The following is a 22,338-nucleotide window of genomic DNA, read 5'->3' on the forward strand; positions in this document are numbered from 1 at the left end:
AATTACTCAGTGGTTAACATTGTCCAGGACTGTACAGGTATGACAGAATAGCAGGTACTCGCAGCACAATGCAAAACTGTTTTTTACTTGGATTGGTTAAATGGTGATTTAAATGTTTAGAAAAAGTAACTATAGGGAATTTGAAATAAAGCATCCATTTTTACCCTCATAAACTCTTTAAAGCAAACTATATTTTTGTTTTGTTGGTTGCTCTCTCTCAGTTTTGGAGTTTGGCTGGAAACAAACAGGAAAATAAATTGGACACATTTTACTTTCTTAATGCATGTTTATGTCTTTATTCTGAATGATTCATCACTGTGCATTATTATGAAAAAAATAAAATAAAAAAACAAGTATCAAACTTAGCATCAAAATCTTTTATCAAAATGTAATAAAGCTCCACTTCTGAAACAACCTTTCTTTTTCTGCTGATGTCACGAATCCCTCTAACTTTTCAACCCCTCCTCTCCAACCACCTGGCTCTATTCTGGGCCACTTTTCATGATCCGATCAATTCATGATGGATAAAGTTCCGCCCTACAATTTTACTCGTAGAGTATCCAGTTTTTGTCAGATTATGGAAGTAAAATGAATTATAAACCGTGTTTCACATGCTGTACTGTAATGCAAAATATAATACAATGCTAGTTAACAAATCAGTAAAAATCAAATCCAAATTGTTAAATCACTTGCTTCACAACACTGACTCAAACGCTTGACATTTATGGCTTTTGATTTTCTTAAGGGCCTTCTTAAATTCATTGCTAGATTTCTCCCACTTGTGAATGCCAGTCAAAATATACTGTTTCCCCACCCAACGACCCATAATTAAATAGTTGCTCCCTGTGTTCTCCAGTTGTTGGCAAGGACAATCTGCTCCATTTTTCAGGTAGAGAACAAGCTTCTTTAGGTCCTGCCTTTTCAGAGATCCAAGTTTCACTGGCTTCCTCTTGTCCTGCAGAATGATTTGTCGGTCCAAGTTCTCTTTTTTTACCTCCTTAATCTTTGCCTTGATTGCTACAATAGAAAAAGATGAAGATTTAGATTTTACATGTACTCATTTTTTCACACGATTTAAAGCTGTGTAAATTCTGTGACAAGCATCACCAAATGGAATTACAAAAACAATTATTGTTTTCATACAGGTTTCGCAAAAAGTCCCCCATCTGCCTTTGGTTGTACAAAACAGATAGTCCTGCCCCAACACATGCCTTTGGTTTAGCCAATTTTGTTGTGTCTGACTGATTGGGATGCTCAAACAAACAGACAAGTATATTGATAGTACAACAAATCCACAGTGGTCAAATCTTTTCTAGAAAATCCACCTAAAAATGGCTTAATTAAAGTTGTCTCTGCAAATTAAACTGGGAACTGAATGCATGCAACAGTTTTGTAAGTTTCAACATTTAATTTGAATTCTTCAAAATACTTGCATTCTGGGGAGACCATTTTTTCCTTAAGGCCATTGTTGTATTTCTTGGCCAAGTAGATGCTGAATGCTTTGCTGTTTCTGATAATTTGTTTTCACATTTGAGGCCAAGAATACACTCAAGTTTATGTCTTTCAGATGCTATTCTGTGCTAATTGTGCTAAGATGTGTGGTGCAGTGTACTGCACTTCAGTATCATCCAGAGTGTTTGAGGATACCTTCTTGATCCATTTGATTCTTACAAATGGATCAAATTCTAAATCCCCTGAAGATTAACAGAGATCATTGAAATCTTCTCCACATTCCTCTGTTATTAATAAGCTGAAATAAGAGGGTCTTATTACTGAACCCTTAGGCACTCCTCAAAACACTGGCTTTTTAAAGATTGTGAAGGAATGTGAGGGTTTTCAAACTTGATATTCCAAAAATAATATCAATAACATCCAGATAACATATGGCTATCATTCCCTGGAGTTTCATTTTGATATAACGACTATCAACTGTTATACTATCATCACCATCATGATCTGTTATGATGTGAAAACCATACACTGGTGTGATGGATGGGAATGGTCAAAGAAGAAAGCTATTAAGGCCAAGCAATTCATACAACTGCATTTCAACTCAGACGACAGCAATGAAATTACATTGCTTTCTGATTATATTTGTGCTAATGTTATTCATGGGCTACATTTATATCTCCAACATAAAACATAAACATTTAAATGACTATAAAGCATTTAGTTTCTTGCTGAAAATGTAAACATAAGCACAAGTCTTAAGTGTAGGGGACACCTGACTTTAGACCAGAGGTGTTCAATAACGTCTCTAAAGTCTTTAACACAGAGTACAAGTCAAGTCTCAAGTTTTAGTATTTTGTCACATATCCAAGTCATGTTTTGGTAACGCGTTTTTCATATGATTCGTTGTATAAACTCTGTTGCAGGACAATTAATTTTAGATTTTTTTTTTATATCTATATTTATTATTTCAAGGAATTTCCAGGAAAAAGTATGAAAATGGTTGCACAATTTCAGAAGGAGAAAAAAGCAACAGAGAGTGCATGAGAGACACTCTTGTATCTAAACTGTGTTGCAATATTGAGATAAATTGTTTTTCCTTGTAGACATAGAGTGTCCAATATGGAGTCTCAAGTCAATTGCTTTGAGTCTAAGTCAATTCTCAAGTAACTTTTCTGCAACTTTAGTGTTAAATCAAGTCCCAGTGAGTCTCAGACTCAGGTTTCCATCTCTGCATGAGACATAGTAGACATTACGTAATGCCTATAGAAAAAAGCTTTTGTTGGGTTGCTGCTTGATAGCCTGCCATAAAATAAAAGGTCCCATGAAATTCTTGCCACCGGCAAGCTTCCTGTGTTTGACAACATCTCAGACCCTGAAAACTTAAACGTGCTGTATTCCAACCACAACACTTGTTTTTGAGACTGCAATTGCAATGGAGAAGTAGCTCTGCTTTTTGTAAATACAAAATATCTCCATTTGCGGTTGAATTCCAATAATTCACTCTCATGGAAAAATGAACCAAATCTAGACATGAAATATACAAGCATAAAAACCTTTGAGGTTGCATAAAAAAATAAACTATGGGAATGGAGCAACAAAAATCACCAATCCAATGTTAAATAAACAATAGTGGCCACACAATACTCAGTGTTTGTCAGTTTGTGCACACACATTTTGTTATGTTTAAGCACCACTGTCAGTCCAATGCACCATTCTTATCTCAAGAGGGAAATATATGAATGGAGTGCGAATCCAGATGTAATATTAGAAAAATAATGTGCTTTTTCAGGCAGAAATATTATAGGAAACAAATTTGCGGACTAGACCCCTGAAAGCACAATGTTGGGAATCAGCCGATCAGATTTTTATCTCCTAAAGTCATAAAGGTCCAGCCAATAATTGAATCGTTTTGAAAATCACTTGCATTAGCTGTATGCTGAAAAGAGTTTGGAAAAATAAATGATTTCCAGTATGTTCATAAAAGATCTATAAATGCATTATAACCTTCTATTTATTTTTAATCTCTTTGTCTTTATAGTAACTCACAGTTTTTAAGACTCCCATAGCAGTCTATTCTAAGAACACACTTTATATGTTTTAATGTAATTAAAGGACAATATATAGTTCCAATCCGAAATGGTCTTTGACTTTAAAGTTTTTTCAACAGGAAGTCCTCACTGATCAGCATGTTGATACTGTGGTCTTGGTGAAAAAAGTACTGCCACATCCACTGCTCATAAATAAAAACTGTCATTTGTTTCTCTTTTCTTGGTGAAAACATCATATTTCACGTAGGCTACATTGTGCTTTTTACTGCATGAGACATAAAATAAATGTCTTAATTAGCAACTTGGATAGATGATCTCACAGATAATCTATATTAATCTTATATTTAGTTTTTTATTTACCAATTTTTTAAATAAGTATAAGCTACTATTTTGTTGGTACCTGAATTAAAAGTTGTACCATATTGTTTTGGGTGGAGAAAGTTAATTCCAGTTTGTTTGCACAAATACAATGATATCATGATATCTGATAATAAAGTTTACCGAATTCACTGGCACACATGTGCTCCAGAATAACATCTGTATCCATCTCATTGTCACATGGTGGACACACAGAAGAGGGACCTGAGGTAAGAGAGTAAAGATTAAATCAAAATATCCTGACATGCATATTCAGTAATGTTAATTTACTGACCTAAATTGTAAACAGAGAGGCAAACTGAAGCAATCTTAAGATTATTAAATGATCTCCTTCACCAACAAAAACATATATATATATATATATTTGTTTTTGTTGTTGGAGATATATATATTATATCTTATTATTATTATGCATTATTTTTATTAAAACATTGTATATGACTATTCTAGGAGCAGCACACTATTATACAAATTAAGTGTTTGAATAAAGCATTGCAAATCTTTTTCAGTCACATCAGACACCTTATCTAATAATAATATATATATATATATATATATATATATATATATATATATATATATATATATATATATATATATATATTCTACCTGATTTATCAGAAAGATCCAAAACTAAAAAAAATATATATAATAATAAAAAAAACAATAAATTGATCAACTGAACAATTAATTACAATTATTTAAATAAGAAAAAAGAAGTAAGCTTTAAACTTGAAATTATTTTACACACCTGCGGAATTGACCGTGTCATTACTGTTCATGGAAATGCAAACATCGTCCTGGGGAAACTTGTCACATTTGAGCATTTCAGGCCAAGGGAACCCAAATGCCTCCATAATAGGCGTGCAACTGTCCCGCACATCCTCGCACAACCTGCGGCACGGATATATGCGTGTCTCAAGGCACACGGGGGCGAAGAGAGAGCAGAGGAGCACTTGTGTGCCGGGGTGACAGGCTTTGTGGACCAGAGGAACCCAGCTGCCCGCTTGCTGCTTCACCTCCGCTATGGTTTCATGTCCCAGCAAATTGGGAAGCAACATTTGGCGGTAGCCCACATTAAAACACAACCTCAGGTCCTCGGGAATGTCCATGCATTGCGGACTTTTGCCGTAACTGTGTATCTCCATGTCCGAATTCCAGATGTACTCATCCTCAGAAGCCCTGAGCGAAGGGAAGACAAACAGCCAGATAAAGATCCACAGGATGGGGAGAAGGTTCTTCATGGCACGCGGATAAATTATAATGTATCGGTAATAGTTATATCCACCTGTTGGTACTTTCAAAAATAGGCCTATGCTTTCTGAATATCTCCACGGATGTTTGTGTGTCAATGCGGCACTAACTTGGTCTCTTTGTCGTCCTGTCCTGGAATGTGAGGATCGTGCTCTGTTGTTTGGTGGCGCTGCGCGAGAGTAATGAACGCACTTGAAAGGTGAAACAGCCAATAGTAATGCAACCGCGAGCGCAGTTTGGCATAGCATGCTCAGAAAAGATTGCCCAATGTGCTTAGACATTGTTTTCTTGTGCAAGGGGAAGCAAAATGTGTATACAGTATTAACCCCTTCTAATGATTCATAGATTGAAGTTCATAGAGAATATTGTAGAGAAAATAGAGATGTGCGTGTGTTTAGGGTCCAGGAGGACACAATAGAAACTGTTTTACGTTTGTAAATATAGCTTACATGTTATCTATATTTCTGGCAATGCACTATAATTGTGGACACGTAGATTTTTCAATGGTCAGCAAACACTTTCTTTCATGGAAAGAATGGCAAGATTTCTGACCTTAAAAATAAATGTAGCCTGTGTGAATACACAATTGTTTGCTCTGCACATTATGAATGAAATTCAATGACTTTTTACACTTAAAAGACTCTTCTTAAAAGACTACATTGTGTTCAGTACACTAATTATATTTCCCCATAATCCCTATAAAGATAAAACACTTAAAGGTGTTTCACTCAAAAATGAAAATTCTCTCATCATTTACTCACCCTCATGCCGTCCATGTTTTGTGATTTTATTCTTCCTCTGCAAAACACAGCAATGATTATAGATGGATATCTGTGTTCTGTTGGTCCTTACAATGTAGGTAAAATGGTGACCAAAACTTTGAAACTCCAAAAAGGCAGAATAAAAGTAATCCAAATGGCTCCTGTAGTTTAACCCATATCCTTTGAAGCGATCCAATCGCTTTTGGGTGAGAACAAACCAAAATTGTTCTCCTTTTTCAGTAAACATCTTGCCAATGCTGGATCTTGGCAAAGTTGGCATGATCATGATTTCAAGCTTGATTACAATTCCTAGTGCTTGATACATGGGCAGAGCACTATATGGAGTGTAATCAAGCTTGAAATCATGATCGCCAAGGAGACTGCTCTCAAGATGTACTGGAAAAAATGAGTTATATTTTTGTATTTTTTCAAATGGGAGGCTTGGAAACAGACGAGGAGAGTGGATCTAAATGCAGCTGTACTTTAATTAAACAAACGAATAAACACAAAGAAAACAGCCACAATGGGCAAACAGGAAACTAAACACGATGACAAAAAACTGAGAACTCGGGCAGGGAACACATTCCAGGCATGACAACATTAAACATTCATCTACATTCAACGATTCACCAAGGGGAGTGAAAACAACCGGGTTAAAATACATGGACAAGGAAACACAGGAGCCAATGAACAAACAGAACTCAAACAAGATAACAGGGCAATAAACAGGAACCAATGGGAAATTAACAAGGGCAGGTGAAAACAATGAACAGAGAACACGAGGCTAACAAGAAAACTATGGAACTACAAAAGGGACAAAAATGACAAACAAAGGGCAAACGTGAGACAAGGCAAGGTATACATAACAGAGCCCCCCCCTTTAAGGAGCGGATTCCAGACGCTCAAAAGTACCATCACATAAAACAAATGTCCATTGACTGGGGGGGAAGCTTGTGGTGGGCAAACAGACCAAGGGGGGCAACGAGGGGCAGACAGGCAGTCCAGGGGGCAACGAGGGGCAGACAGGCAGTCCAGGGGGGGTACAGAGGGGGCTGGGTCAGGGGGCCTGGGAGGTGGCCACAGGACAGGGACCGGTTCAGGAGGCCTGGGAGCTGGCCACAGGGCAGGGACAGGCTCAGGCGGCCTGGGAGCTGGCCACAGGGCAGGGACAGGCTCAGGCGGCCTGGGAGCTGGCCACAGGGCAGGGACAGGCTCAGGCGGCCTGGGAGCTGGCCACAGGGCAGGGACAGGCTCAGGAGGCCTAACCGTGGGAGGCGGAGCCGTGGGAGGCTCTGGAGGCGGAGCCGAGGGAGGTGGCGCCGCAGGAGGCTCTAGAGGCGGAGGCCTGGAAGGTTCAGGAGGTGGAGCCGATGGAGGTAGCGCCGTAGGAAGCTTTAGGGGCGGAGACCTGGAAGGCTCTGGAGGCGGAGCCGAGGGAGGCTCAGGAGGGGGAGCCGAGGAATTCTCAGGAGGGGGAGCCGAGGAAGTCTCAGGAGGGGGAGCCGAGGAAGTCTCAGGAGGGGGAGCCGAGGAAGTCTCAGGAGGGGGAGCCCTGGGAGGCTCGAGGGGCTTGAGGGGCGGAATCCTGGAAGGCTCGAGGGGCTTGAGAGGCGGAGCCCTGGAAGGCTTGAGAGGCGGAGCCCTGGGAGGCTCGAGGGGCTTGAGAGGCGGAGCCCTGGGAGGCTCTGGAAGAGGAGCCCTAGCAGGCTCAGGGGCGTCGAGAGTCTGACGCTGTACGAGGATGATCCGCGGATGGCGGGGCCGCGGCAGAGCACAAGAAGGCTCTGGAGTCTCTGGGGACAGAGCCGTAGGAGGCTCGGGAGGCTCAAGAGGCGCTGACTCTTGGACGGGCACAACCACTGGCGCTGGCTTTTGGACGGCCATGGCTACTGGCACTTGGACGGTCATGGCTGCTGGCGCTGGCTCTTGGACGTCACGGCTGCTGGCGCTGGCTCTTGGACGGTCACGGCTGCTGGCGCTGGCTCTTGGACGGTCACGGCTGCTGGCGCTGGCTCTTGGACGGTCACGGCTGCTGGCGCTGGCTCTTGGACGGTCACGGCTGCTGGCGCTGGCTCGCTGACGGCTGAGGCGACAGGCGCTGGCTCGCTGACGGCTGAGGCGACAGGCTCGCTGACGGCTGAGGCTAATGGCTCTGGCTGGTTGACCGGAGCTGACGAGGGCTCAGGCTCGCAGACCGTGGCTGACGTGGGCGCAGGCTCCCTCACCGGGGCAGGGGTAGGCGCAGGCTCGCTCACCGGGGCAGGCGTGGGCGCAGGATTGCTCACCGGGGCAGGCGTGGGCCGGGAGGCGGAAGCCCGTCTTCTCTTCCTCCTCTGGGTGGACGAAGTTGAGTGTGCCGGCTTGAGGATTGCGGAAGCGGGGCACACCGGCTCTGAAGTGGACGAGGTTGGCAGCCTGTAAGTCAGGACGGGCGTGGAGAGATGAATCGTGGCAGACAGGGGGAGTACCTTCGTGGGAAGAGCAGTAGCGTCATCCTCCAGATCGTCCATAGTGGGCGGCGATCCGCTGACTCGTAGGGTCTCCTCCACATAATTGAGGAGTGTCCAGCAACGATTCGTCAGCGGCAACCGCTCCCTCAGAGACCCGTTCAAGCTACCCCGGAAGAATACCACCAGGGCGTGGTCGGGGAAATCAGAGATTTGTGCCAGCTCCAGAAAATCTTGGACGTGGTCCTCCAAAGGGCGGTCCCCCTGCTTGAGGCAAAGGAGCCGATAATTCGCCGGATAAGCTGCTAGATCCATTTGGGTGAATCGTTCTGTAACGAATGGGAGGCTTGGAAGCAGACGAGGAGAGTGGATCTAAATGCAGCTGTACTTTAATTAAACAAACAAACGAATAAACACAAAGAAAACAGCCACAATGGGCAAACAGGAAACTAAACACGATGACATAAAACTGAGAACTCGGGCAGGGAACACATTCCAGGCATGACAACATTAAACATTCATCTACATTCAACGATTCACCAAGGGAAGTGAAAACAACTGGGTTAAAATACATGGACAAGGAAACACAGGAGCCAATGAACAAACAGAACTCAAACAAGATAACAGGGCAATAAACAGGAACCAATGGGAAATTAACAAGGGCAGGTGAAAACAATGAACAGAGAACACGAGGCTAACAAGAACTATGGAACTACAAAAGGGACAAAATGAAAACTACGGAACTACGAAAGTGACAAAAATGACAAACAAAGGGCAAACGTGAGACAAGTCAAGGTATACATAACAATTTTGTTCTGTTCTCACCCAAAACCGATTGGATAATTTCACAAGACATGGTTTAAACCACTGGAGTCAAATGAATTAATTTTATGCTGCCTTTATGTACTTTTTCATGTTTCAAATTTTGGTCATCATTCACTTGCATTGTATGGACTAATAGAGTAGACTGAGAAACTCTTCTAAAAATCTTCATTTGTGTTCAGCAGAAGAAAGAAAGTCATACACATCTGGGATGGCACGAGGGTTAGTAAATGAGGCTAAAAATCAATCAATTACAAATTTCCAACATTTGTCATTTTGGTTTGCTTTATGGAATCCAGTTTTTCAGTTTCATCAACTTACCTGTTATATGAACATACATTCCTTATTTCATTCATTCATTCATTCACTGAGCTTGGCAGTCATCTGTTTTGAATTATGGGCAATATAATGTTCGCAAGCATTAATATGTTGTTTGGAAGCTACACTATAAAGCCTTAAAATTGTATTAAATTGTTCACAAACAAGGTAGGCAACATGGCACCATTATTACAAGGCTAAAGTATAGGGAATACTACTGCATACTCAATGTATCTGATTTACAACTAGTCCTGAGTTTGTGATGCTCAAATGACACAAGGAATCAGAACAATAGCAAATCAGCACAAACACCAGAGCTTGCCAAACCAAAATGAAAGCCACACAACCAATGCCAGCTTCCTAAATAAAACCCCTCATATACAGACAGTTTAAGTGTAAAACATAGAACAGAAAGAGGCCATAGTAAAATAAATATTACCTGCCAAAGATGGAATATGTGCGTGTTTGCATTTCACAAAACATGGTTTATTAGATGTACTGTAAAACAATAGAAGTTGTTGACCTATATTGCTTCAAAACAAAAAAAGATGACTATATAACTGATTCAGGCTTAACTGTGGCAATGTTGGCAAGATCCTGGCTTGACTCGGATATGTTGGATATATTGTCAGGAATTGGACCTCTTATTTAAATTCTTCCTTAAACCATAAAACTGTTCCTCACAGCTGCATTTGTTGAAAATGCTTTAGGGTTCATAAGCTCTTGTACAACATACTAATAAAATGTAAGTGAAAATGACTGTGTCAGTGGTTGCATATGTAAAATGTCTAATCCAATTCTATTAAAGTTCTGCAGCCCGATTTGTAGTAGTGTTTGTCAAGTTGGGCAATGCAAGCCGGATGGCTCCTTTGCACATTTCTTCAGAATTTATGCAGAAGTATCTGCGATTTTTGGATTGGTTTTGGGACTGGGATGCAGATTCTTGTAAGATGCCCTGTGTTGCATGTTGCTGTTTTATTTAAACTGATTTGAGAGGGGCATATTTTACCCAAATTATAACCTTAACAATTATAAAGGAACCCACAAGTTGTATTCCCGGTCAGCATGGGCATGTCCTCCTTAGTGCTGCAGCTGTGTAATGGATTTCACAACCTGTCACTTTATCAGTAGAAAAAGAGTAAAAGAGTAAGAGTAAGATTGTTTCACAATGTTAACATTTTAATGATGTGACATTTGAATGAAAACAGATGTGTTGTCACATCACCAACGATCATAGGATGCCAATATACAGTAATAGTGACCTAAGATGTTTTCATTAGGCCTACATCAAAATATAATTTTCATTGTCATCCTAATTAAAAAAAAAACTGCTCAAACCAGACTAAACTGGGCTGCATTTCCCAAAAGCAATGCAAGCTTAAGTTGATCGTTGAGACCATTGGCGCCAATCTACTTAGCTTACGATGCTTTTGGGAAATGCAGCCCTGGTTTGCTGGTGTTAGCCTGTTTAAGCTGGTTTAGCTTGTTGACCAGCTGATCTCCTCACCCGATCAGCTGACAAGTTCCCAAACCCCTTCAAAAACCAGCTAGCAGGGAGACCAGCTAAGATCTGCAAACCATTTTAGCCTGGTTTAAGATGCTTTTTTCCCCTTCAGTGCAGAATGGGTTTACTCTCTACACACAACTGAAACATTGAGAGGACATCTTTGGAGGTAACAGACCCTGCATCCCTCCAGTAAGACCACCTGTTGTTAGAATCTTGAGATTCCATGTATAAATGAGAGTCATTCAAAGATTTATGAATGTCTGCACTCATGACTTGGCTGCAATCTGATATTTACCCTCTTTTTGAGACAGCACTTATGTTAGGAAGGCATTTTCAATATTCCCTTGACAGTGCATTGGTGAAATATAAATAAAGTTGCAGAACACTACAGTATAAAGAAACCTGGTGGGAGTTTCCCAGGTTACTCTATAACCTGGTGGGAGTTCATCCCAGGTTACTCTATAACCTGGTGGGAGTTCATGATATCAGAAAGACCATAAATAAATGGGGAAAAATGAACTAGGTCAAACAAAAATATGAGTAGGCCTATACTTCATCCAGTCATATTAATATATATACACATACAGTATTACAGCGTTTATTATACATGTACTGTGTTTATTATACATATCCATCTGTTGGATGATTAGTACACTGCCTATCAATAATAACACATAATTTTTCCATCCCAATGTCTGTAACATAAACAAAAGACATCAGCTTCCACATGTCACCGTTGTGAAATTACAAACAGATTTTTAACTAAGTAGTGTTGGACCAGCTTGCACTGAAATGCGATCAAAGCTGCATTTCTGCAACAATAGTGGCACATGAATGAATAAAAAGATAAAGTTTAATGATTAGAAACTAACTGTTTTATAGAGTTAAACTTGAATGATTGTACGATTCTGGTCCTGATTAAAAGAGTTCCCTTATTTGAAAGTTGTAGAAGTGCCAAAGTTTGGTTGATCATAAAGACCATGTGTGGATGGAACAAAGTTTAAACAAAAGTTCTTGTCTGCTACAATAAACTGCAGATAAATTAAATTACAATAAACTCAATACAGATATTCTGATATAGCTACAAAAATAAGGCCTCTTCAATAAAATGTTCTTTGAATGCTTATAACATTAGTGTACAACCTCTTATACCATGCTACAGTAAGTTTTGCAAATTACTTACATTTTTAATTGAATATTTTAACTTGAATAAAATGCCATAAAAGTTAGGCAATAGTTCTACATAAGCATGCTATTGTCGAGAGAAATTAAAATGGGTAGGCTACACCCACAGGCAAATGCTCTATGAACTACCTCATCTACTTTAACACATTTCTATGGAAGCCCTGATCCGCAAGGTGGGGGAAAAATAGTGTCTCGGTTCCTTCCTGAGCCTAAGTCTTAAATTTGTTTTCTCTCTTCAAATAATTTTTTTTCTCTATTCAAAAAAATGCATGCGGTACCAACCTTGGCCACCAGGTTCCACTGTCAGAAAACATGTAATTTTATGCTTTTAATGCTTTCTCTGTTGCTTTATAGTTGAATAATACATTTACTATTTATTTAAGGGTTTAAAAATCTTAAGACAAAATCAGGTTACATATGTTTGATATGGCATTCATTGTAGTGTAACAACTGGAGTTATTTTTTTGTTTGAAATTGTTAGCCTATCTATACACTTGTATGCCGTTTGCTCAGTGTTACATGGTGAAAGCAAAGGAATGTATTGAGGAAAACTGGAAACATGGGTAAATTATTATTATGTCTGTCATTTTGAAATGTTACATCTGGTAATGTTAATTTTGTTGTAAGTAATCTAATTTCTAAACGAAATGATCATTTATAAATTCAATCCTTGTGACTGAATGGGGATGTCATGTGCAGACATTCATGGTGGAATTTAATTTATTTAAAATATATTTAATATATTTTAATATAACAAGTTTGTTATATTACTGCAGAAGTGAAGAGTTCCAGATGAAGAATGTCAAATAAATATCCAAAAATTAAAATAACAATTCCTTTAACAATTATATGCACAAAACACATAATTTATAAATACATTGAAGCCTATATGCATCGTTGACATATGTAACACCTGGAGCATAAATTTTGGAAGAGAGAAAAAAAAAATTTGAAGATAAGAAAAAAAAAAAAACATTTGAGAGAACAAAATATTTTTTTGAAGAGAGAAAAAAAATATTTTGAAGAGAAAAAAAACAATTTTTGAAGAGAGAAAAAAAAATGTTGAAAGAGAGAAAAACATGTAAGACTTGTTTTAAGGCTCAGGAAGGAACTGAAACACAATTTATTTTTCACCTTGCGGTTCAGGGCTTCCATACATTTCTATTCATTTATATTGATGAATTGTCTAATGTGTTCTGGCAAGCTGTTTTACACATCTTACTGACTGACAAGTTATGTTAAAATACACAGGCCTGAATGCATATTTTATAGAACTAGGATGTTCCAATGCTGTCTAAAAGGATTTGAGTGATGGTGAAAACTCAATGTTAGAGGCTGTTATATGTCATGACAAACGGCCTATAGGTGTCCCACAGGAAACATTGCGGAATAAATGATCCCAATGATGAATCATTTATCATATAATGTTGACTGACATTGGTTGCTCCTTGCATTCTCATCAGAAAAATGTCTCTCTGATGTATGTCACCCTGTACAAGTCATCTAAGTAAGTGATTTTAAAATGTGGAAAAGGAGAGAGGACCGTTTGAGGAATTAGCCTATTTTCCACCATGGCTAAAAGTTAGCACAGTGCACTTTGCAATGCAACGGTACACCTTACAATTAAATTTCAATCCGTTCATATAGTAAATCTGAAGAGTATCACAAATTATTTCATTCTGTTTACTTTCAGTACTTGGTGGCACTAAATCTGGACCATAGGGCTGCTCCCTTTTCCCAGAACTTGGGAACATACATTCCATGTCCCCATCAGTGCCCCTATTTCTGAAATGTTGTAACAATATCGTCATAGTGCTGGTAAACAGAGACAGTACTATGCAAAGTATGTAGTGAGCTCATGTCTGTTTCAAATTCATCCATGCTCTCATTACTTTTACATTTAAATTACAAGCAGCACATAATTAAAATCCATCTGTGTTCTGCAGAAACAAAATTATTTGCATCAATTACGCATTTGCCACGTAATTGACACTGTTACACAGTTTCCTTTTCTTTTTTATTTGTTAAGTGAGAAGATATTATATGACACATAATTATCTTTTTGCTTCCATTAGATTTATTTTTCCACAAAGACATTCTTAATTATTATAGTGTAACAGTGTTTCAGCATCATTTTCACACTGTAATGACTGTGCAACAAATACTGTTGTCTTCCCTCTGCAATTAGCTTGATGCTTGCAGGAACCTTCATACAGAACCAAAAAACAAGTTTTGAACGTCCATTTGACCTAAATGCACACATCTATTGTATCTCTATCTATAAACCACCCCTAACCTAACTCTAACAATGAAAACACTCTCTGTGAGAGACTGGATCTTTTCCAACACCACAATCTGACTCATCGGGATTCCTGGAAAGAGCTATAAACCGGGTCATAACATGAAGATTCATGGAAGCAGCTGTTCTAGAGGAAATACTTTTTAATGATCAAAGCAATTATCCTAGATTATTTGCTGTAGCCACATATGATGTAAAGACATCATAATCACACTTATGACAGTTTTGCTAGACATGATGACAGTCAATGATTCATACAAATCTTGTGTCGAGGTCTACTGGAACTACCCTTTGGGCTGTTAATAGTAGTGTTGTGTTCGAGTCCACATTAGTCGAGTCCGAGTCATGTCCGAGTCTTTAAACATTCCAGTCCGAGTCGAGTCCAAGTCCAACAGGGGCAGAGTCTAACTCAAGACTGAGAACATAACAGGCCGAGTCGAGTCTGACAGTAACCGTAAACTCAACATCAATATTTCAATCTTATTTTAACCTTCACAACTAAGAAAAAAAGTTTGTCAATTTAAATGCAACAAAAACCCCTCTGTTGCATTTCATATTCACATTTTATGATTAGTATCTTGCTGAACAGACTTCAAAGTGGTTTCAGAATGAAAGCATATGGCTTTCAATTATTTGTTTCTTTTCCTACACACTCAAACATACACTAAAGAAAGTGAAAGCTGTGTCATTACAACCATAGTTATTATTATTTCAAATTTTAATATAGGCTTTTTTCTACTTCTTTTTCAATTTGTCCATTCAATTTAATTTAGATTTATAAAAAATTATGGGTGAAATACATTAAATAAATGTAATGTTTTTAATTAATGGTAATATTAAAACATTTAATAATGTCCATCAAATTAAACAAAAACAATCCTGTGTCCTTAAGGCTCGAGCCTGAGTCAAGTCCATGTCAAGTCCAAGTCAATTAAACCTGGACTCGTGACTCAAACTCGAGTCCGAGTCACGAGTCTGAACTCCAGATCTAGTTAATAGGGTATTTCTTTGGGGGTATTTTAACTAGCTGTGAAATAAACTTATTTTAACTGGTCCCCTAGCCCATGTGATGTGTGGAGGTTCTAGCCCATTTGCAACAGAAATCAATTTCTACCTCATTTAATGGTGCACTCAGCGACTTTGTTTGTGTAATCTTTGACTTATAGTGACACCTAGTGGCTTGGATGCAGCATCATTCAAAACCAATAGTTTTCTGTAACAGATGCCATTGTAGAAATTCACTATTCACAGTCAGCCATGATTAAATATGTAATCCAAGATTGAAAGTGTCCAATAACAGTCCGCTTACTAAGATTAAGCAAGTAGCATTTAGCTTCTTTTCTAAGGTTATGACTGGAGCCTTCATCTCATGTGAGTGCTCATAATTTAATACAAACATTTCCAAATTACAATTCGTTTCTTTAGGTCTACATCTTTTGTACTGGAATATAAAAAATTACAAAGTGCACCTGAGGATGATTTGAAGTAAACAGTAAGTCCTGCACAAAGAGGACTGTTATCATGTGCTCTGTAAATTGGTGGTTACTCTATAATTTGTATTAATTACTAACTACTTATTACATCCTCTACAGTGTAATTAGATTACTGTACTTATTACTCTGTCTGAAAAGTAATTGCATTACTTCGTTCTTACTAATTACTTTCTTAAACCCTTATCAACCTTGCCCAGATGAAAAATACAAGGATAGACATGAAACTGTTCTTTTAATTCTTTTAAATAAATAATACAAAATCAAATAAATTATTTGTGAACTGGCCAAAGAATTTAAGGGGACAGCATGAAATTAGAAAACATATATTTTAATATTAGATGTTACATTTCGATTTTAAATTCACTGTTGTTTTATATAGATTTGTTCTATAGTCTATAAAGTATTTAACACATTTATATCAGAAGTAACTGTAATTAAATTACTGAAAGATTAATGAAAAATACTCTTTTTCAATGAAAAAGTAATTTAATTACAGTAATTAATTAATTAGTAATGCATTACACCCAACACTTTTTATAAACACCACAGAAGTACTAACTAACACAAAAGAACGTTATGGGTAATATTAGTAAAGTCATTGAGTGTTGCAGCGGAACTGATTAATGTAGCAAAAGGTTCCTACCAGACTGTGTTTTCAGGCGTACAGGAGGTTGAATAACAGGAAGAGGAGCAGCAGCCACTATGGCGGAGGTACGCGAATACAAACAATATTTAAGGAATACTTTTGTCATGTTCACGACGAAGTATGAACGCTTGAAGTATTCCGTTGTAATAAATGTGTTCTCAACCAATTGAATCATTCATTTGTTTCTCAGTAGTACCGTTATTATTTAGTACTCGAGCGTTTCTCCAGTGGCCGTCCAAGATAATGATCGACGTCTCGTCATATTCAGTTCCTTATATATATATATATATATATATATTAGATGGGTCGCATGTAGGTCGTATTTTTCAGATTAGTGTCAGGTTGTCATCAAATTTCAGTCGTTTCATTTGGACACTTGTGTTTGTGATGTAGTGCGTTGCTTTGTTGTTAGTTTCTTTGTTGTTAACGGATTATTTCACTCCGAAATGTCATAATTTACTCACCCTCTTGTTGTTCCATGTCTTAATGTCTTTTCTCTTCCGTGAAATACAAAAGGAGATGTTAGGCAGAGTATTCAATCTCGGTCACCATTCAATTGTATCGCATGGAAAACAAAATCAGTCCCTAACATTCTGGTTAAAATCTCCTTTTGTGTTCCACAGAAAGGAATTATCCCTTCAATAAATATTAACATTAAAATTGTTTCTCTGTGCAGACGCACAGCTTGCAGGACCTGCGGCAAGCAGCCGTCGCCTCCAAGGTTTTTGTTCAGAGAGACTACACCTCTGGTACCATCTGCAAGTTTCAGACCAAGTTCCCCACAGAGCTGGAGACCAGGGTGTGTAGAAACAGAACTGCATTCTGCATAAATAAGCATTAGTAATATATAGATAGATATATTAGTATCACCTGCTATCTCTCTATCTATACACATATACAGTGAGGAAAATAAGTATTTGAACACCCTGCTATTTTGCAAGTTCTCCCACTTAGAAATCATGGAGGGGTCTGAAATTGTCATCGTAGGTGCATGTCCACTGTGAGAGACATAATCTAAAAAAAAAAATCCAGAAATCACAATGTATGATTTTTAAACTATTTATTTGTATGATACAGCTGCAAATAAGTATTTGAACACCTGTCTATCAGCTACAATTCTGACCCTCAAAGACCTGTTAGTCTGCCTTTAAAATGTCCACCTCCACTCCATTTATTATCCTAACTTAGATGCACCCGTTTCAGTTCGTTAGCTGCATAAAGACACCTGTCCACCCCATACAATCAGTAAGAATCCAACTACTAACATGGCCAAGACCAAAGAGCTGTCCAAAGACACTAGAGACAAAATTGCACACCTCCACAAGGCTGGAAAGGGCTACGGGGAAATTGCCAAGCAGCTTGGTGAAAAAAGGTCCACTGTTGGAGCAATCATTAGAAAATGGAAGAAGCTAAACATGACTGTCAATCTCCCTCGGACTGGGGCTCCATGCAAGATCTCACCTCGTGGGGTCTCAATGATCCTAAGAAAGGTGAGAAATCAGCCCAGAACTACACAGGAGGAGCTGGTCAATGACCTGAAAAGAGCTGGGACCACCGTTTCCAAGGTTACTGTTGGTAATACACTAAGACGTCATGGTTTGAAATCATGCATGGCACGGAAGGTTCCCCTGCTTAAACCAGCACGTCAAGGCCCGTCTTAGGTTTGCCAGTGACCATTTGGATGATCCAGAGGAGTCATGGGAGAAAGTCATGTGGTCAGATGAGACCAAAATAGAACTTTTTGGTCATAATTCCACTAACCGTGTTTGGAGGTAGAAGAATGATGAGTACCATCCAAGAACACCATCCCTACTGTGAAGCATGGGGGTGGTAGCATCATGGTTTGGGGGTGTTTTTCTGCACATGGGATAGGGTGACTGCACTGTATTAAGGAGAGGATGACCGGGGCCATGTATTGCGAGATTTTGGGGAACAACCTCCTTCCCTCAGTTAGAGCATTGAAGATGGGTCAAGGCTGGGTCTTCCAACATGACAATGACCCGAAGCACACAGCCAGGATAACCAAGGAGTGGCTCTGTAAGAAGCATATCAAGGTTCTGGTGTGGCCTAGCCAGTCTCCAGACCTAAACCCAATAGAGAATCTTTGGAGGGAGCTCAAACTCCGTGTTTCTCAGCGACAGCCCAGAAACCTGACTGATCTAGAGAAGATCTGTGTGGAGGAGTGGGCCAAAATCCCTCCTGCAGTGTGTGCAAACCTGGTGAAAAACTAGAGGAAACATTTGACCTCTGTAATTGCAAACAAAGGCTACTGTACCAAATATTAACATTGATTTTCTCAGGTGTTCAAATACTTATTTGCAGCTGTATCATACAAATAAATAGTTAAAAAATCATACATTGTGATTTCTGGATTTTGTTTTTTAGATTATGTCTCTCACAGTGGACATGCACCTACGATGACAATTTCAGACCCCTCCATGATTTCTAAGTGGGAGAACTTGCAAAATAGCAGGGTGTTCAAATACTTATTTTCCTCACTGTATATTAGGTTTGGAATCGACGCCTTATTTACACATCAATAAACTGAACATTTTCCAGATTATCGGTCTACATCTGCATTTTTTTTCAGATGCAAATAGGGCTAGTCATTACACAATAGTTTCTGTCTGTTCATACATATTTCTCAACACAACTTTGGTAAAGTGCGAGTACGCGGCAAGGTAACTTATGTGGGTTGCACACTGAACGCATCTGGCAGACAAGATGACGTGTTCTAAAATTTGAAATATTATTTTCTATGAAGGTACGCACACCGCCGCCATTTTATGGTGGTGCCCAGCTACGATTCCGGAGGCTGCTCAAAATTCTGTAGCGCCATGGAGGGAATTTTCCTTTACATTTGACCAAAATCATTATCAAGGGGCTTAGATTATTTACTCTAGCCATCACTGGATATTATATTGTGTATATGTACCTTTCGAATACAGAGAAATTGCATAATAAACATCACCATTAGTTTGGCCAATTACACCAGTTTCATTCACTAACCTGCAAAATCCTCACCGTTCTTGAAGTACAAAATCCGTCCTTATGTGTGCATGGTGACTAGATTCACAACTTTTGATTGCCACCTGCAATGCATCGACTCGTCCTTCAGTATTAAGTACAGTAAATGCAATATGACCCCCTTGTGGTCTTTTGAACATGTGGAATGTGATAACGGTTTTGTTGTTCCAGATTGACAAGCAGCAGTTTGAAGAGACCATGCAGACCCTGAATAATCTATATGCAGAAGCAGAGAAGCTTGGGGGCAGGTCATATCTGGAGGGCTGTCTGGCTTGCCTCACTGCATACACAATCTTCCTCTGTATGGAGACCCACTATGAAAAAGTAAATGTGCACTTATACAGCAATAGGCTGTAGGGTTGCCATGGTGTTACCAGTTTTACTCGGCACAAATTAATAAACAATAAATTAATTTGCAAAATCATTAAAACAAGAATATTCACCGATCCCTCAGCTGGTGGGTTGACAAAGTTGAACACACATTTTAATTGCACTTCATTTTTTCAGTTTCATTTTTAGTTAAAATAAATTTGAAATCAAGTTCAAAGTTTGAAATCAATCTGCCTTGCGTTATTGCGTAGGCTATTGCTAATGAAAATTACCCCATAGTACCACTTGGCATCCAACCAGCGTTAAAACTGGTGTTAGTCGGTTTGAACATGAACCGTGTGTGTGTTCAGGTGTGAAAATGATGATATCTTGGCAAGTCTAATAGGCTGTACGTATTTGCCTGTTGTTTGTGACTAGATTGCATTGTCTTATTTGCAGTTTACACATCATAATTGAAGCCAAGTAGAGACATTAAGACATTTCATCAATATGACACTATTTTCATTTTATTCAGGTACTGAAAAAGATCAGCAAGTACATCCAGGAGCAGAATGAGAAGATCTATGCTCCTCTTGGTCTACTCCTCACAGATCCCATAGAGAGGGGGCTCAGAGTTGTATCCTTTTCTACACTAAAAAGTCCTTTGACATTTCTCTCAAACTGTGAAGTTCATTGCCCCATACATCACAGCTCTACTGTGCTAAATTTTTCATGTAGATGTTTTATGTCCCCTGGTGAAACAGGTGTTTTCTGATGGAGCAGAGTTGGCAGTACCGGTACATTTAAGCATTCTTAGAAACTTGCATCTGAGAGAGCATTGGCCTTGATTGTGAATTGGAGAATTCACTATTGTTATTTGCTATTTGCTTTGATCAGAAGGTTCACCACCACTCACTGTTAATGTAATCTATTAACATACTGCGGTTGATGTAATGGAAAATCATTTAAATTCCTTAACCTGAGCTTTTAAAGGTGGAAATCACTATTTTTGAGGATAGAAGTATTGGCTCAAGATAAAACACACCAAAGGTAAATGTTTTGCTGCTTTTTTTTCCTCACTCAATGCTGTGTGACATCTTGTATTGAAGTAAATTGCAATATAGACACACAAATGGAATTTAGAAGCTATATGTATTACTGCAAATAATGCAATACATAATTTATTTCCACAGGATCATGTGTTAAACATGATTATTGGCCTGCTGGACTCAGAACCTGCTTCTCCATCTCATGATATCAGACCCTAATGCTTTAACTATCAAACTAGATACATTTGATATCTTTGTTTTCAGCTTATTCCTCCAATTGATTTTTTGTTTTCATAGAGGGATAGAGTAATATATATGTATATGTGTGTATCTTACCAAAACTCACCAAATCAGCTTTCCCTCAGTTAGCAGCTCCCCAAACTCTTACTAAACAGAATTATTTAAAATTTGTGTTGTGCCATGTTATTTTATAATGCTGCATTAAAAATATATGTTTTTTGTATATACCTGTCTCTATTGAGAAGTATAGATTAAGTGCACAATGCTTGTTCACATTGCAGATGCATCATTATTTTGTCTGGATCTTCTGTGATTCCACTCAATCTTGTGCTTGTTAAAATGGTCATACTAACAATAATGAAGAAGCTTCAGTTTTGCGTACATGGAAAGATTTGTTGTGTTGAATGGTTTTGTTTAGTAATGATCAGTTGAGTAATTCAACTGATCATCGTTCCATTCCATGGTGCCCATCTACAGAATACTGTTTACTTTTCCTTGCATTTTTAACACTACTTTTTTACTATATTTACCAGTGGACTACTGTACTTTTATTGGGGTCTGCGATATAATCCTCATTACACACAAATGCCATAAAAACCTTAAAGCATGGTTGCATTTAAAATTGCATACCCTCCTTGTATTTTCAACTGCTGTCAGTCAGTTGAACCTGTTTCTTGTGTAATTCTTTTTATCTGTGTTGTATCAATGTCTTTTTTGAAAATATTTTGACACTTATTTAGGCTATGTATCTTACAATAAATTAAAGTGTTTTCATCAAAAAATGCACTCCATTTGTCCTGTATTTTAATATGCAGAAGAAAAAACTGTCATATTTGTAAAGCATGATTTACCCTTGTTTTGTTATCCCACTCCTCACCAACAGGATGCACTGCGCACTATAAAATCCTCATGACGTCAGCGCTGTCCGTTTTCAATGTCCTTAACATCATTTTGTCCGTTTAACTCTTACATTTTACCACGGATTTAATCGTTGTCACGGGTTCAAGCTCCCTTTACCGTGGTACGATTTTATTGTTTGACTAAATGCTGTAAAATTGGGTGCGTCTTGAAGCGAGTTTTATGTCATTGAATGAAACTGGTGT

The 22,338-nt window shown here is 38.6% G+C and overlaps 2 protein-coding genes across 2 annotated transcripts; one reads left to right on the top strand and one right to left on the bottom strand.

Annotated features, from left to right (window-relative positions):
- Positions 1-249: 249 nt before the first annotated feature.
- Positions 250-5,358, bottom strand: LOC127635845 (secreted frizzled-related protein 1-like). Its single transcript, XM_052116091.1, has 3 exons — positions 4,630-5,358; positions 4,002-4,082; positions 250-1,017 (listed from the first exon to the last, which is right to left on the bottom strand). The coding sequence occupies exons 1-3, from the start codon at positions 5,120-5,122 to the stop codon at positions 695-697; spliced, it is 897 nt and encodes a 298-aa protein (XP_051972051.1). The 5' UTR covers positions 5,123-5,358; the 3' UTR covers positions 250-694.
- An 11,248-nt stretch (positions 5,359-16,606) lies between these two features.
- golga7 (golgin A7) lies at positions 16,607-22,021 on the top strand. Its single transcript, XM_052116094.1, has 6 exons — positions 16,607-16,675; positions 17,287-17,409; positions 19,809-19,961; positions 20,482-20,583; positions 20,940-20,996; positions 21,140-22,021. The coding sequence occupies exons 1-5, from the start codon at positions 16,667-16,669 to the stop codon at positions 20,982-20,984; spliced, it is 432 nt and encodes a 143-aa protein (XP_051972054.1). The 5' UTR covers positions 16,607-16,666; the 3' UTR covers positions 20,985-20,996; positions 21,140-22,021.
- Positions 22,022-22,338: the final 317 nt, after the last annotated feature.

The sequence above is a fragment of the Xyrauchen texanus genome, chromosome 43 (assembly GCF_025860055.1).
Source record: "Xyrauchen texanus isolate HMW12.3.18 chromosome 43, RBS_HiC_50CHRs, whole genome shotgun sequence".
Classification (NCBI taxonomy): domain Eukaryota; kingdom Metazoa; phylum Chordata; class Actinopteri; order Cypriniformes; family Catostomidae; genus Xyrauchen; species Xyrauchen texanus.